At 41.7% G+C, this 13,190-nt stretch overlaps 2 protein-coding genes across 4 annotated transcripts in view; both read right to left on the minus strand.

Annotated features, from left to right (window-relative positions):
- The window catches only part of usp54b (ubiquitin specific peptidase 54b), a 55,696-nt gene extending 55,441 nt beyond the window's left edge, over positions 1–255 (minus strand). For both annotated transcript variants that reach the window (XR_015436160.1, XM_087169891.1), the window contains exon 1: positions 158–255. The gene's annotated coding sequence lies outside the window, so the exon portion shown is untranslated. The remainder of the gene's footprint in view (positions 1–157) is intronic.
- Positions 256–2,708: 2,453 nt separating this feature from the next.
- myoz1b (myozenin 1b) lies at positions 2,709–12,312 on the minus strand. Of its 2 annotated transcripts, none has more exons than XM_023431280.2 (6): positions 12,163–12,312; positions 9,520–9,606; positions 4,990–5,156; positions 4,833–4,902; positions 4,282–4,465; positions 2,709–3,364 (listed from the first exon to the last, which is right to left on the minus strand). In XM_023431280.2, exons 2-6 carry the CDS (start codon positions 9,602–9,604, stop codon positions 3,130–3,132), a joined length of 741 nt encoding a protein of 246 aa, XP_023287048.1. In that variant the 5' UTR covers positions 9,605–9,606; positions 12,163–12,312; the 3' UTR covers positions 2,709–3,129. The 2 variants fall into 2 exon arrangements, with proteins under 2 accessions (XP_023287048.1, XP_023287049.1); XM_023431281.2 differs by having other exon boundaries at positions 4,833–4,899; positions 12,163–12,311.
- Positions 12,313–13,190: the final 878 nt, after the last annotated feature.

A 13,190-nucleotide genomic window follows, 5' to 3' on the forward strand; every position in this document is an offset into this window, starting at 1 on the left:
CCCCCCCCCCCCAACCCATCCCTCTACAAACACACCCCCAATCACCCCCTCCCCTCCCATAACCACACGCGTCCCCCCCCCTCCTCTAACCCCCCACGGTCCCCTCTAGCTGTGATGGAGCCCGTGCAAGTGCGTAGTGTGCAGGTTTTCTACTCACCCCGGGTGCTGTCGCCGCCAGTCTCCGTCCGATCGCGTGTCCTACCGTGTGATTTAACGAGAGAGAGGAGAGGGCGAAGCCGTGGGCGCATCCAGCCCCCACCAGCGCCATCCAGCGCTCCAGTCGCGGCACGCCGCTCTCGCGATACCGTGCCATCTTCCAGCTCTTTGCTGCGTTTGTGAGTGTGTGACGTAGCGGTTTTATCAGGCGGTTTCCTCAGCCCGATGCCGCCGCCTCCCGGGCACGAGGCGAAAAGTGGGTGGCCATGATGTTATTCCGGGGGCCGGTGACTGTTGCCTTACCTGTTTGAGCTGCACGCATCATGCACACCACTGACATGGTAACAGGATGTAACCTGCTGCCAGCAACATGCAGACAAGGGTGGAGTGTAACTAAGTACATTTAATTTGAGGTAGCCTATTTGTTCTTTACTTGTGTATTTCCATTGTATGATACTTTTATTCCACTACATTTATTTTCTATTCACTAATTATTTTTCAGATTAAGATTTTTTTTTTAACAAAAAACATGCGTTTATAAAATATGATGCTTTCCTATAGCATAGATTAAACTACCCAACAATATACAGTAGGCTATACAAGAAGAAAATGAATAGGAAACCATCTTGATCATCGTTGATGTCCCTTTTTTGATGTAAAAATACTAAACATGTCATGCTGACTCGTTGAGATCTTCTTCCACCAGGACATGCAGACGACATCTGTTTAACTGCTGTCATTGGAGACCTGCCAGCACCAGTTTACTGTCACAGCCTGAACACACTGACTATTCATAGTACAAGTGAGAGGTCATGGGGACACCTTTTAGTTTGGCAGTGAAGGTGCAAGAGAGACAAAAAAGTTTAATAAGTCACATAAATCAGACCTTTTATGAACACGTGTATCAACTTTGCAGTTAAACTGAAGATTTTTGATCACTATGGTAGATTACGAATTATAAGCATTACTGTCCTTGTTGTCTTTACTAGCAGCTGTTGTGCAGTTAATCTATGCGTTTTAACGCTACAACTGCTTTTACTGTTCCTGGTTCGTAGTATTTTCTGCAAGTAACCAACTGCAGAGTATTCAATCTGCTTCCTGTTTACACCGGCACGTGCATGCCAAGTGTACGTGAATGGTCATGTGATGTGCGTTTTTAATATAGGAGGCTAAAATGCCTGTTTGGACAGAGATAGTTTTAATTTTTTTTTTAAATAACTTTTTAACCTTGTTAACATGTCCATATGACATTTCTTATAGAAAACAACACATATCATGCGCAAAATGTGTATTTTAACCTTAGACCTGCAGTGAACCAATGACGGTCAAGGTTTCATACCTGTATAGCTAAGGAACCAATCCTGTCAAACAGCGGGGACGAGGGCGGGCAAAATAATATCCGAAATCTTGTCAGTACGGTCAGTACAAAGAGCGAGAGTTAGCATTAGCACAACCACCAACACTGTGTCAGCCACTGCCAGTTGCGAGCTAATATACAGCATAAACCAGTTAAAGATGCTAACCGTTCTGACATGTCTGCTAATCACCGGTTTTAGTGCACAACATATTCCTTATCTGAGTCAGGGTCTGACTGACGCTTAAACGTGTCGCTGCGTTTCTCCAATGTTTCCTCCAACACTAACCATCATGATACTCTCAGCTTCACCAGTCACTGAAACATTGTCAGTACAGAGAGCAAGAGTTAGCATTAGCACAGCCGCTAACACTGTGTCAGCCACTGCCAGTTACAAGCTAACAAACTAATAAACTAATATTTACAAACTAAATTAAGTAAACTTACCGTTGTGATACGTCCTCTAGTCTGCAATTTTGGTGCACAATAAACTCCTCAAAAGGTCTGGGTGTGGCTGAGGCTCAAACATGTAGCTCAGTCTCCTTGCTAATCATATTGAGGTACTGATGTTTCACCTGTCAATCTCGCGTGAGCAACGATGGTAGGCGGGGCCTAAGGCCTGATCCAGATTTTTCAATGAAGAGTGGATGTGCTCACAGCCCCAGTTTTTGATTTTTTTTTTTTTTTTTTCACTTTTTATGTGGGAATAACATGTTCAACTAAATGTTAATTAATTCTGAGTATTTTACATTGTTTAAAACATGGCAGGAGAGGACGATTTAAATGAAAATGTGGATGAAGCCTAAGTCAGGAAGAAAGCATATTTCCAAAAAAGTCAAACAATTCTTTTAAATTAGATAACTTTGGAAGTCAAACAGGCAAGTTACAGTACAGCAGCCCCCCTCTGGCTTGTAGGTTTTTTGTTTTGTTAAGTCAAGCAGAGAGGGTGATGACTTGCAATGACGTGAGTCCCAACTGGAATGCTGTTACATGATACGTGTCTTCAGCCACTCAAAACCTTTTGCTATAAAATTTCGAACTCAACTTCTTATAAAAATGAATGAGACCCTGAGTAAAAAGTCAATCTGCAGTTGAAAGCTCCAGAAAGAACTACAAAGTGGATGATTTCAAAAGTAAGTAAGTCTTATCTTGTAATCAAATATTTCTCCAGGACTAGCACATGAGAAGCAGTAAGGCATTCTGTAAAGGGGAACTTTATTGCATAAATACATAGTCTTAAGAGTGCAGAGTGCGTATCTGTTTCTGTTCACACAGGTCTCACATTAGCTCATAGTATGCAAAAATCATAGTAAGACTCATTCATAGTTGAGGATGCAAAGGTAAGAAAGCACACAGGAGACCAGGGGAGATACTCTGTCCTTTTCCATCAAGTCGTTTTTAAATAGTTTTTGTTCGTTTCCTTTTTCCATGCAATTAAAGTACATTTCAACATGTTCTTGTGAGCTTCAGCAGTTCTAACAGTGCTTATGTTTTGTAGTGTATGTGATGTCAATTATGATCTGCCTAATGCTCTCATGTATGTGTGTGTCCATGAGTTCTAGTGCATGTACTTTTAATCTGTTTGTGTTTTGGGCTGCATGTTCTGTCTGCATGTGTTTTCACAGGTCATCCGTCTCTCCATCGAAGGGGATGTTGTCCAGTTCCATGTGGATGTGTGAGTTGTCTTCACTGCAGACCCAGCCGATGGGTGTGCGGTTGAACGAGGGACGTGAACGGATGTCGGCCTGCAGATTGGGAACAGGCTCTGGCTCCTCGGTGGCAACGTTGAGCTCTGGGAGCTCGAAGGTCAGCATCTTGGACGCCTTGTCGTAACCGCCAAATGGCAACGCCATTCTGGGGAAGAAAAGGAAAAAATAGAAATCTGAGACACAAGCTAACATCAGGATGAGCATCTCTGGTGCTGTACTGTGCAGTACAACAACTTTCAGCTTTCAAATTTTGTGAGAAGAACAAATGAAACAACGACACACTGCATTTAATGATCTTCCACAAATTATTGCAAAATAATCTCTGACATGTTCTTGAAGGTGAATTTCTATTAAACATATTTTACTGTTTGTATTCTTCTTCACAAAGATACACAAACCAACCACAAAGAGACACAAACCACTACAAAGATGTAAATTGACTACCAATAACATCTCTGTGTCATATTTGTGTCACTCTGGTTCACCTGCAAAATGTTACTGAAGTCGGTTTGTGTCTCTTTTGGTCTGGGTGTCTTCCTCTTATGTAGGAGGGGTGAGGGGCCTTTACATATCTGTGCCCAGGGGCCTGATGTCTCATAATCCACCAATGGCTGGTTGTTTATTGCTTATTCAGACCCATTAGTAATTACGAAGGATACAGCTACGCTTTCCGGGGTCTACAACAATCAACAAAACCATTACACGGATGGAGATCTAGGGTTCAAATAAGATTAAGATAACTACACGTGGAGCAAAATGTCGTCTCAGTGGTAAGTGTAATAGAAGATTCCTAAATGTGAGTGACGTAGTACAGTATGTTATGTCTGTATCACTGCTGAGTGAAGCCATAGAAAGAGCCAGGAAGGAAGTTCCTTTTTTTACTGCTGATGAGACAGAAAACTGTTGGTTGCCTGGTGATATGGGTTATATGAGAGTAGCTGAGAGAAACCTGCAGAAGTGCTGCAGTTTAAGCCTACAGTTCTGTGATAATAGTTCTGCTATTTAGTGTATTTACAGAGTAACAGTGTTATCTGAACGTAGTTATAAGGTCACTCTGTGTACCTGTTGAAGCTCTTGTAGTGAGGCAGGTCTGGGTGGCTCTGGATGGGTCCCGGCATGGCAGCCTTCATGGTGGCTGTCAGCTCCTCGTTGCCCTTCATGGCCCGTTCCCATGGTGATACATAGGTGCGTACATACTCCTTCCTCCTCTTCTCCTTCTCCGCCTCCTCATCCACTGTCTCCACCACTGAGACACACAGCAACAGGCAGGAAACGGGGAGACCAGACAGATTAAGTGCAAAATCTTAACAGACAGAAAGAAGCTTAAATACTGAAAAGGGGCAGAAATATATATATATATATATATACACTGTTGCTCATAAAGTTGGAATAAAATATTTTTTTCCTTTTTCCATGAAATGATTGTGACAATGTGATTTATTTCATTTCACCTGGGTAATTGGGACACATAATGTAATCAGCATTGCACCTGGTCAAAAGTGATTACTGATGCATTTAAATAGGAATAAACAGAGGATTGATTGGAAAACAAAATTATTCCAACTTTATGGGCGACAGTATATATATTTAAAAAGGTGCATCTATGACCCCACCCTCTTCTTTTGGCATCTCAGGCTTTGGTGGAATAGGGGGAGGGGACATCAGCAGGTTCTCGAGGTTCTGCTGGCAGACATAGGAGGAAAAAATCTAATCAGTACACGTATAAACATACACAAACACACATACTCCCTTCCTCTTCTTGACTCTCACCATGTTCTCGTTGGTCACAATGAACTTGTCAACTCTCTGCTGCCTCATCCTGAACATCTTGGAGCCCTTGTTAGAGAGCAGGGAGAGCTCCTCCAGCATCAAGTCCTTGGGCGTCTTGATCTTGGTGCCCAGGTCAAGCTCAGAGGCCTCTGGGTCTGACTCATCATCTGACAGGAAGACGAAGGAAGAGGAGGAAGAAGAGGCCAAAATGAATATGGAATAGCAGGTGGGTGTGTGCAGAGAAAAGGTAGAGAGGATATTGTCATGATTAAAGAAAATTGCAGCGTTACAGTGGTATAAGTGGCATTGAATAAAAAGGGGTTTTTTTATACATTGAAAAGTGATGTTAGAAAGTTGTTTGCAATAAGATCATATATCCATATCGAAACTATTGTACACCTGTTGGATACTACATCCTAAGTCAATATAATATACCATGAAATTAAGGTTTCTGTTATTTCTGTCATTCAAAAGTAAAAAAAAACATTTTTGGAAGGTGGTAATCCTAATAAGATGCTAAACATGATCGCCCCATCCCTGTTTCAAGTACTGTTCAGTATTTAATAAAGGCAGCAGCACTTTTTAAAAATGAATTGCAACATATAAATCAAAATACAATTTAGGATAGAATATTTTTCTTAACTTGGCTTTTCCTTTGAGAGTGAGCACTGAGCTTGAAATGCATCCCATCTGATGCAACAGTTCCATACGTGAATTTACTAACTCTAAGGATTAATGTTTTTTTTTCAGTTTGATTATCCAATCATTAGTTTGCAGGATACATAAGAAATTACAGATTTTGATCAAAGATTTATTGGAAAAATCAGAAATAGTTTGACATTCTGGGAAACACTATTATTCTCTGTCTCGCAGAGAATTCGATCAGAAAACTGATACCGCTCTCATGTTTTTATGCCAAATATGAAGCTACAGTCAGGAGACTGTTAGCTTAGCTTAGCAGGATAACCAGAGACAACACAACAGCGAGAATCCACCTATCAGCACCTTCTAAAATCACTAGCTCACACATTGTTTCTTGTGTACGAAAATCAAAGTGTAAAAATGAGAAGTGTATGCCAAGCTAAGCTTCATATTGAATGGGTGAGAGTGGTATTGATCTTCTCATCTCACTGTCTGCAAGAAAGAAAATTATTTTGTAAAATGTCAAACCATTCCTGAAAACCATTCCATGAAAACTAAAAAAACATTATTATGTGTTAACATTAAAAGATATTTTTAACATTTTCTCATGAACTGCTGTACTTACTAAATAAAAAAAAAGCTGGCTCGTGTTTCCCATGATGATTTATCGCCATGCAGATGAACAATTTCTGAGCATTTTCTGTGATTACAATCATAGATTCAGAGGATGGTGCAGCCATGTCGGAGGCACTGCGCTCTCTCAGCTGAGCTCTCTCTTGTCAGTGACACCCATTTGGCAAATTAAAAGGTGGGTTTACAAACCAAAACATGTCTGATATTGAATCAGGGATGTATAAGACTGTAAAGGGCGTAATTTTATCCTCTGGCTCTCATACCATACTTGTCGCGATGAATTACAGTTGGAACCTGTTGTGCTGTGTTAGAGGATGTGTGTGTGGGAAACCGGGGGGAGATGTAGGCGTTACTAGGCCAAAGCAATATAAAAAAAGGGGCACTGGGGAATGTCACAACAGGTTTTCTGGTAGAACTGTTTATGGAGGGAAATCCTTATAACACACTGCCCCTCTCTCCTCCTCCTCCTCCTCTCTTACAGTGATGGAGAGATCTGATGGATTTTACTGCTCCACAGAGCTCCTCATAAAACACTCTTCTCATCCACTTCATACACTCTGATATCACTCATAACACCTGGAGTCCAGCCATAAACCAACACACTCACACACACACACACACACACACACATTCACACACACACACACACACACTCGCACGAGGCACATCTATAAAGCGGGGAGTTGGCATTGCGATGCTGCGGAGAGCTGTTAGCAGTACCTCATAAATCAGACTTCTGCAAGTGGGTGTGTGTGTGTGTGTGTGTGTGTGTGTGTGTGCGTGCCTGCATGCGTGTGTGTGTGTGTGAGAGAGAGAGAATAATTGAGGCTGCTGAGCAGAGCGAACTCTCCCATGGGGATATTGATTAGGGTGTTAATTCAGAAGAATGTGAAACTGGAGCTGGCTGCTGACTGGGAGGAAAGTGGACAGACTGACAGAGGCAGGGGGTGGACAGATGGACAACATACAGAGGGACAGAAGCATGGGACAAACTGTCAGAGCGACACAGTGGCAGGGATGATGGATAGATGAGTGGGCATTAACTGGAGCAAAATAGGGGATAAGCAGGATAAGCTCCTGAGTGACTGACTGAAAACAAACTGCTGGAAAGATACAGATGTGGCTACAGATGTGACAGCAGAAGGAGAAGTAGAGAAAACAGCAAAGGACACAGGGAAACAGGGAAAGACATCAACAGATTGTTCAATGACATATAAGCATGTGCACAGACACAGCAGATTGCATATGCAGAGATTGGCAGATAGTATATTTATGGTGTTTATAAAAGTATTATGCAACAAGTAAATACCAGCTTTGATTCTCTGATAGAAAACATTAAAACAAAAGTCTATGGCCATGCTAGCAGTTCTGCAGTGCTTTTGATCTGAATGCTAAGTCACAGGTCACAATCCCCAAAATTTTGACCTGATGGTGGAGCAAGATGAAAAGTTAGATCACAAAAGCTGTTAAATTCATCCTATCGGAACCATGAACATCTGCACAAAATTTGCTGTTGCCATCACTACAGCTTGCCACTAGTGTAGTTCTTTAATAGATGTATTGTATCATAGTAAGGAGAAAAATGGCCATTCCTCGAGTGTTATACTATGTATTATGTTATCATAATGTTGTAATAATATTGGATTATTTATGCATAGGCAGCATTTGAATGTAGAAGCCGGTTGAGATGGACCTCACTACATCATATACTCTTTGTCTGGTTTAAAGGGGCTACTCGTAAGTTTTCTCTGCAGCTGAATGTGGCTTCTTTCCGGGAGTGGGTGGTGGTGATTGTTGTTTGACAAAAGCTTCGGCCATTACAATACAAGAGGTTGTAATATGGCCTCTGAGCACCGCTTCGTCTTCAGGGCAGGCTACTTTAAGTATAAGAAAAGACGTGATAGAGAGTTAACATTGTTGTTGCTTTCCGCCGCTGGAGACAGCTCTTGGTGAGCAAAGGAATGAAGTTTGATGCTGAAATCACAACGTTTCTTCTAGACTGGTAAGTAAAAAGATGTTAATGTAGCAATAGCAAAACTTACAAATAGCTCCTTTGATATTATCAGTGATAATTCATTTTATTTTATAGATTTGTGATATGTTTTTATATGTAAATGTTGAATCTGCACAGTGTCAAATTAAATGAACTATTTCCATCTGAAATATAGAAAGTAAAATGAAGTATCAGAAAATTAAAATACCCAATTCAAGTACAATAGACCATAGAGTTGTACTGAAGTACAATAGTTTAGTTGCTGACTATGCTTTTTATGGCTGCACCACCTCTTTTTACGGAAATATTGCAAATGCCAACTGCATCACTATTTATACATGTTTCCCTAAAATTCAGCCTGACAAGTCTGTTTTTTGTTTTTTTTTCCTTTTGGAAACTTTGGGATCTCCACTAGAAATAATAATAACGTTCTGTGAGTTTGAACAATGTTCAGCTGCACGGCAAGAGTTTGAACAGATGGACCTACTGGTGGGTCTGGCAGAGTGTTTCTGGTGGGACTGTTCCTACAGTAAGTCTCACAGACAGGGATTTTCGGAATAAATAAATAAATAAATAAGTAAAGGAAGAATTTTGCTGTATAGCATGAGCACCTATGGCTGATGTAGCTCAACAAAGAAAAGAGCACTGATATACATATGCTAAAGCAACAACCACTTAACTTCTAAAAGATGTTGTGTATACTACAGATTCCTATTTGCAGTGGCGGGTTAAATTCCAAGTCGTGAACTATTTGCCACACAGTTTACACACAGTCTCAAACAAATATGGTGGAAGCAGAATCACAGTCTGGTATTTCGTGTTGCCTCTAATGGTGACAGATTTGTTGCTGCTCTGCCATCTGATAATGAGCCGCAGCCCTCCAGGAGATGCCACATGGATGTCAGATATTGTGTTACTGCTTGGATCTAGTGTGTGTGTGTCTGTGTCTGTGTATGTGTGTGTGTGCGTGTGCGTGTGTGTTCTTATTTAATTGTAGCATCATAAGACCACATGCAACGTTTTACACTCACGCAGTTCAACTTACAGACACAGATTGTGTGGATAGCAGACACCAGAGAGCAAAACTTACAACTGGGTTTGACATTTACTGGGCTGGATAATCAGATCACAGGGGACATAAAAGAAGATCTTCCAGGAAGGATGGAGGATGGACAAGTCTGGCAAAATGTTTCAAGTTTACATGCTGTGTGTGAATGTGTGATCTGGATGCGAGTGTGAGTAGGTGTGTGTTTGTGTTTTACCATTCTGGCTGACGTTGGACAGGTCAGTGATGATCTTGTTGGCCTTCTTCCTCTTGTTAGAAGGGGCAGGAGTTGTGAGAGGCATGGCTGTAGGACAGAGCAGAGACATGATGACTTCATCATCATCATCATCATCATCATCATCATCATCATCATCATCAGTCTCATCATCAACTGTTCATACCTTTCATATGAGAGATTCATCTTCTTTACACTGAGACAAAAATACTCTGTTACAGTCAGCCTGTGCATATTCTCATTTGTCCAGGTCATAGTATCCTAAAGGAGTTTTAAATCGAAAAAACAACTGGACTTGATTATTTGTCTGGGAAGACGTTTCACCTCTCATCCAAGAGGCTTCATCAGTTCATGTACGCATCTGACCAGGCTGGGACTGGCCCTATTTAAAGTCCCAGCCTGGTCAGATGCGTACATGAACTGATGAAGTGCTCTCTAGGAATTACGACAGGAGCAAAGATGTAACGATAGAGCAACAAATTCTGCACAGGGGGGAGGTCACAGTGATGCATGAGTTGGCAAAACACAGGACGTTAACACCAGTGGCCACTGTTCATTTCCTGTTTACTACCTACGCTCAACATTGTTTTCTAAAATATTATAACCAGTATTGTTCCCTGACCTGAATCAAGTACTTACTTTAGGATGATCTAACCAAGTCGTCCTGCCTTTAGGGGTGTCTGATTGGAAAATACTTGTTACGTGTTGCTGTGATGGGAAGTTACAAACAACATATTTTCTCATTTAATTTGGAGGAGCTTGTTGTGTTGCCCCCATGTGACCAAAGAAAATCTATTAATGCAGATTTAGAAATTGAGCAGACGTGAACATAATAGATCAGCAGTGGAGGACTAATAATAGATTCTAGGTAATCTCCATCTGCTGTCCTGAGATCCAGGGGGAGACAATAAAAAAAGTCTGCGTCCAGAGACCGGCTTCACTTTAAGGTCATTTTTTGGAAAATTTTGATACACTAAGCCACAATAAAAACACCGTCTTGTGTCACATTCTCAGTGGCTTAAATACCAGATAGGCAGGTCTAACTGTATTTGTGACATAAATTTCCAACACAGCATTTTGCTCAGCATTGGCCTTTAGATGTGCTCTATCAATAAATAGACTTGAATTGATCACATACTGTAAGAGTGGCTTAATCAGATATTAAGAATTATTGCTTAAATGCTAATTTGGTCTGTCTGGTGTCTGGCCTGAGAGCAGGACAGAATTAGCAACAAGACACTGACAGGCAGTGAAATGTGATACAACGAAATTGTGATACCTATCCGTAAAAATTTAAGAAGAAGGCATAAATTGATTTCCAACATATATTTGGGTGTGACGAAGTTGCACATCGGGTTCCTGAATGGTAAGAGAAATGTTCGCTGGGTTCCCTAATTAAGTGAAGCACATTTTTTTAGCATAGTGTATAGCCCCCACATGCCCTACAGGACACTAATTCCCAGTGGCAGCTCGTGTCTCTCTTGACTAACCACTCAGATGGGAGCAGGCAGTATGTCGCTGTCTATTGCATAGGTCAAAAGCAATTATGTAAGGCTAGAGGTGAGTCCCAGTACAAGAGAAAAAGCTGGAGAGGCCGTCTACAGGGAGACAGTTAATGTAATTGCTTTTCATCCGCTGTAATTGAAGCTCATTTCCTAGCCGGGGATTCGGTCCTGTATGAGCTATTTTTATGAACCCATGTTCAATACCTCTGCAATGAGTGGGACTGTCACCAGCACGGTACTTACATACAAATGCACCAGCACGCACACACAGACACACACTCTCACACACACACACACACACAGATTTGCCCTCAAATAGCTTTTCTTAATTGTGAGTCTGTGGCTGGAGATTACAGGTGTTTTTGGGTGTTCTGGGAAATGCAAGATGGAGGGGAAGTGGTGACCACAAGGAGCTGTGCGCGAGGGCCTGGGTCCTGTTACCGCCTCTGTGAGTGAAGAGGCGGTCCTGTCCCCCCACTACCAGCCTGTTTTAGCTCCAGATAAATCTCGAGGGGACAGCTGGGGAGGAAGGGCATCAGTAAGCACATTCCCAAACACACATACATCCATCCCCCGAGGACTAAAAACTCCACCGCAGAGGGCCACATTCCTCACCTACCACAGCGTTAGGTAAGAAGCGGTGGAAGGAGAGGGAAGTCGTTCACCATCTGTCTCTCGCGATTCAGATTTGCTTTGATTTATATTCAAACTAACTTTTCATTCAAGAAATTGTCAATCTGCGGTATAACTGCCAAACTGTATGCGGTACAATGTGAATTCAAGGGCGTTCTCAAACAATTGCTGTGAATTCTATCAAAGCAAACACCCCACTCTGCAATATTAAGCTGAGCATCTTCTTCTGATTCCCTCAATCATTAATTCATCTATTACAGAGGTCTCCGCAGGCCACATACAGTGTGCTTCTCCTGCAGCCAAAATCTGACCACAGGGATCAAATTCATCTCATAACTGGCTCCTTCTTCTTAAAGACGATACAGAATTATTTGACAGCTCAGAGACCATCAGTGCGAGATAATCCACAAACACTCAAGGCATGTGTGAGGGATTTCTTTGAGCTTTATCCATGCCGTCACACACGTTCAGTTCTCAGCTGTCTTACCTAAGGCCCAGGTATCCACAGGTCAGACACAAGTCCCAGAAAAGGTGTGTGTCAGAGGAATATAGATCCCCAGGTAGGTTTGTGTCCCGCAGGTTGTGTGGTACTGCCTGCCCTCCTCTTCGCCCCAGAGAGAGTGAAACCCTATCAGCAGGGCTGCTGCAGTGCTATGGACTGGGCCTGGAGGGTGGGAGGGTGGGGTGGGGTGAATTGAGTAGGGGGGCAAAGAGGGAGGTGGGTGTGGTGTTTCGAGTTAGGAAGTTGATAGGATGAGGGATAATAGCAAGTTGATGGTAAATTAACTTTATTCATCAATGATATTTGTTAAAAATATAAAAAAGATTAAACATTTTTTTCCCTTTTCCATTTTCTGCCTCTTCACTTAAAATATAAATGAATAACCAGGGCCATTTGAAAATAAGAAATATCTGATGTGAGTAGTTGCATAAGATTTACAATGTATCATATACATATATGTAGGATTTAGGTTCACCTGGAAAATGAAGGTGTAGAATATGACAGCTCATCACAGAACAGTAATTCAACTTCATGAAATCAGTTATTATTATCAGCATAGTTAAATCTGTGAGGCGTTCTGACTGACTTTACAACAGCCTCAAACAACAAACAACATACTCAAAGTCACTTTTACTCTCAGGCTTTACTCGAGTCAAACAATTTATAGACTAAACTCTGTAAAGCCTTTTCCACCTCGAAGAAGAATGGGACACGATGTAGTTGCATGCATGGCTTTTTCTTCTAAGAACTAAAGTTACCGATGTTTTGACTGAGCTGCAAAATGCACCAATTAGTTCACGTGCAACCAGAAAAGCTGTGTATTTCTATCATTGGTCAAATCTAAGAACTGATCCTGAAAGTCATCAGTTGCCGGTGTAATGATGCAAGGATCGGCCTGATGAGTGTAGTGAATTCCTCCAGTATATGAACTCCCAGAATCTCTTGTCCTTCCCAATCCGGCTGCAAGGGAACATGACAAACAACACAAGAGAACAAAAAATATCTTTCAAGCA

This window comes from Seriola lalandi, unplaced genomic scaffold (genome assembly GCF_002814215.2).
Source record: "Seriola lalandi dorsalis isolate HSWRI2012SDOR001 ecotype SW California unplaced genomic scaffold, Sedor1 jcf7180002054920, whole genome shotgun sequence".
In the NCBI taxonomy this organism is placed as follows: Eukaryota; Metazoa; Chordata; class Actinopteri; order Carangiformes; family Carangidae; genus Seriola; species Seriola lalandi.

What these genes read in the sequence shown, in the direction of transcription:
- myoz1b (XM_023431280.2), bottom strand. Translation starts at nt 9,604, where the DNA reads ATGCCTCTCACAACTCCTGCCCCTTCTAACAAGAGGAAGAAGGCCAAC. An exon ending in TGAGATGCCAAAAGAAGAGG is followed by an intron (nt 4,466 to 4,832) that starts GTGGGGTCATAG and finishes TGTGTGTCTCAG; the next exon opens with TGGTGGAGACAGTGGATGAG. An exon ending in CACTACAAGAGCTTCAACAG is followed by an intron (nt 3,365 to 4,281) that starts GTACACAGAGTG and finishes TTTCTTCCCCAG; the next exon opens with AATGGCGTTGCCATTTGGCG.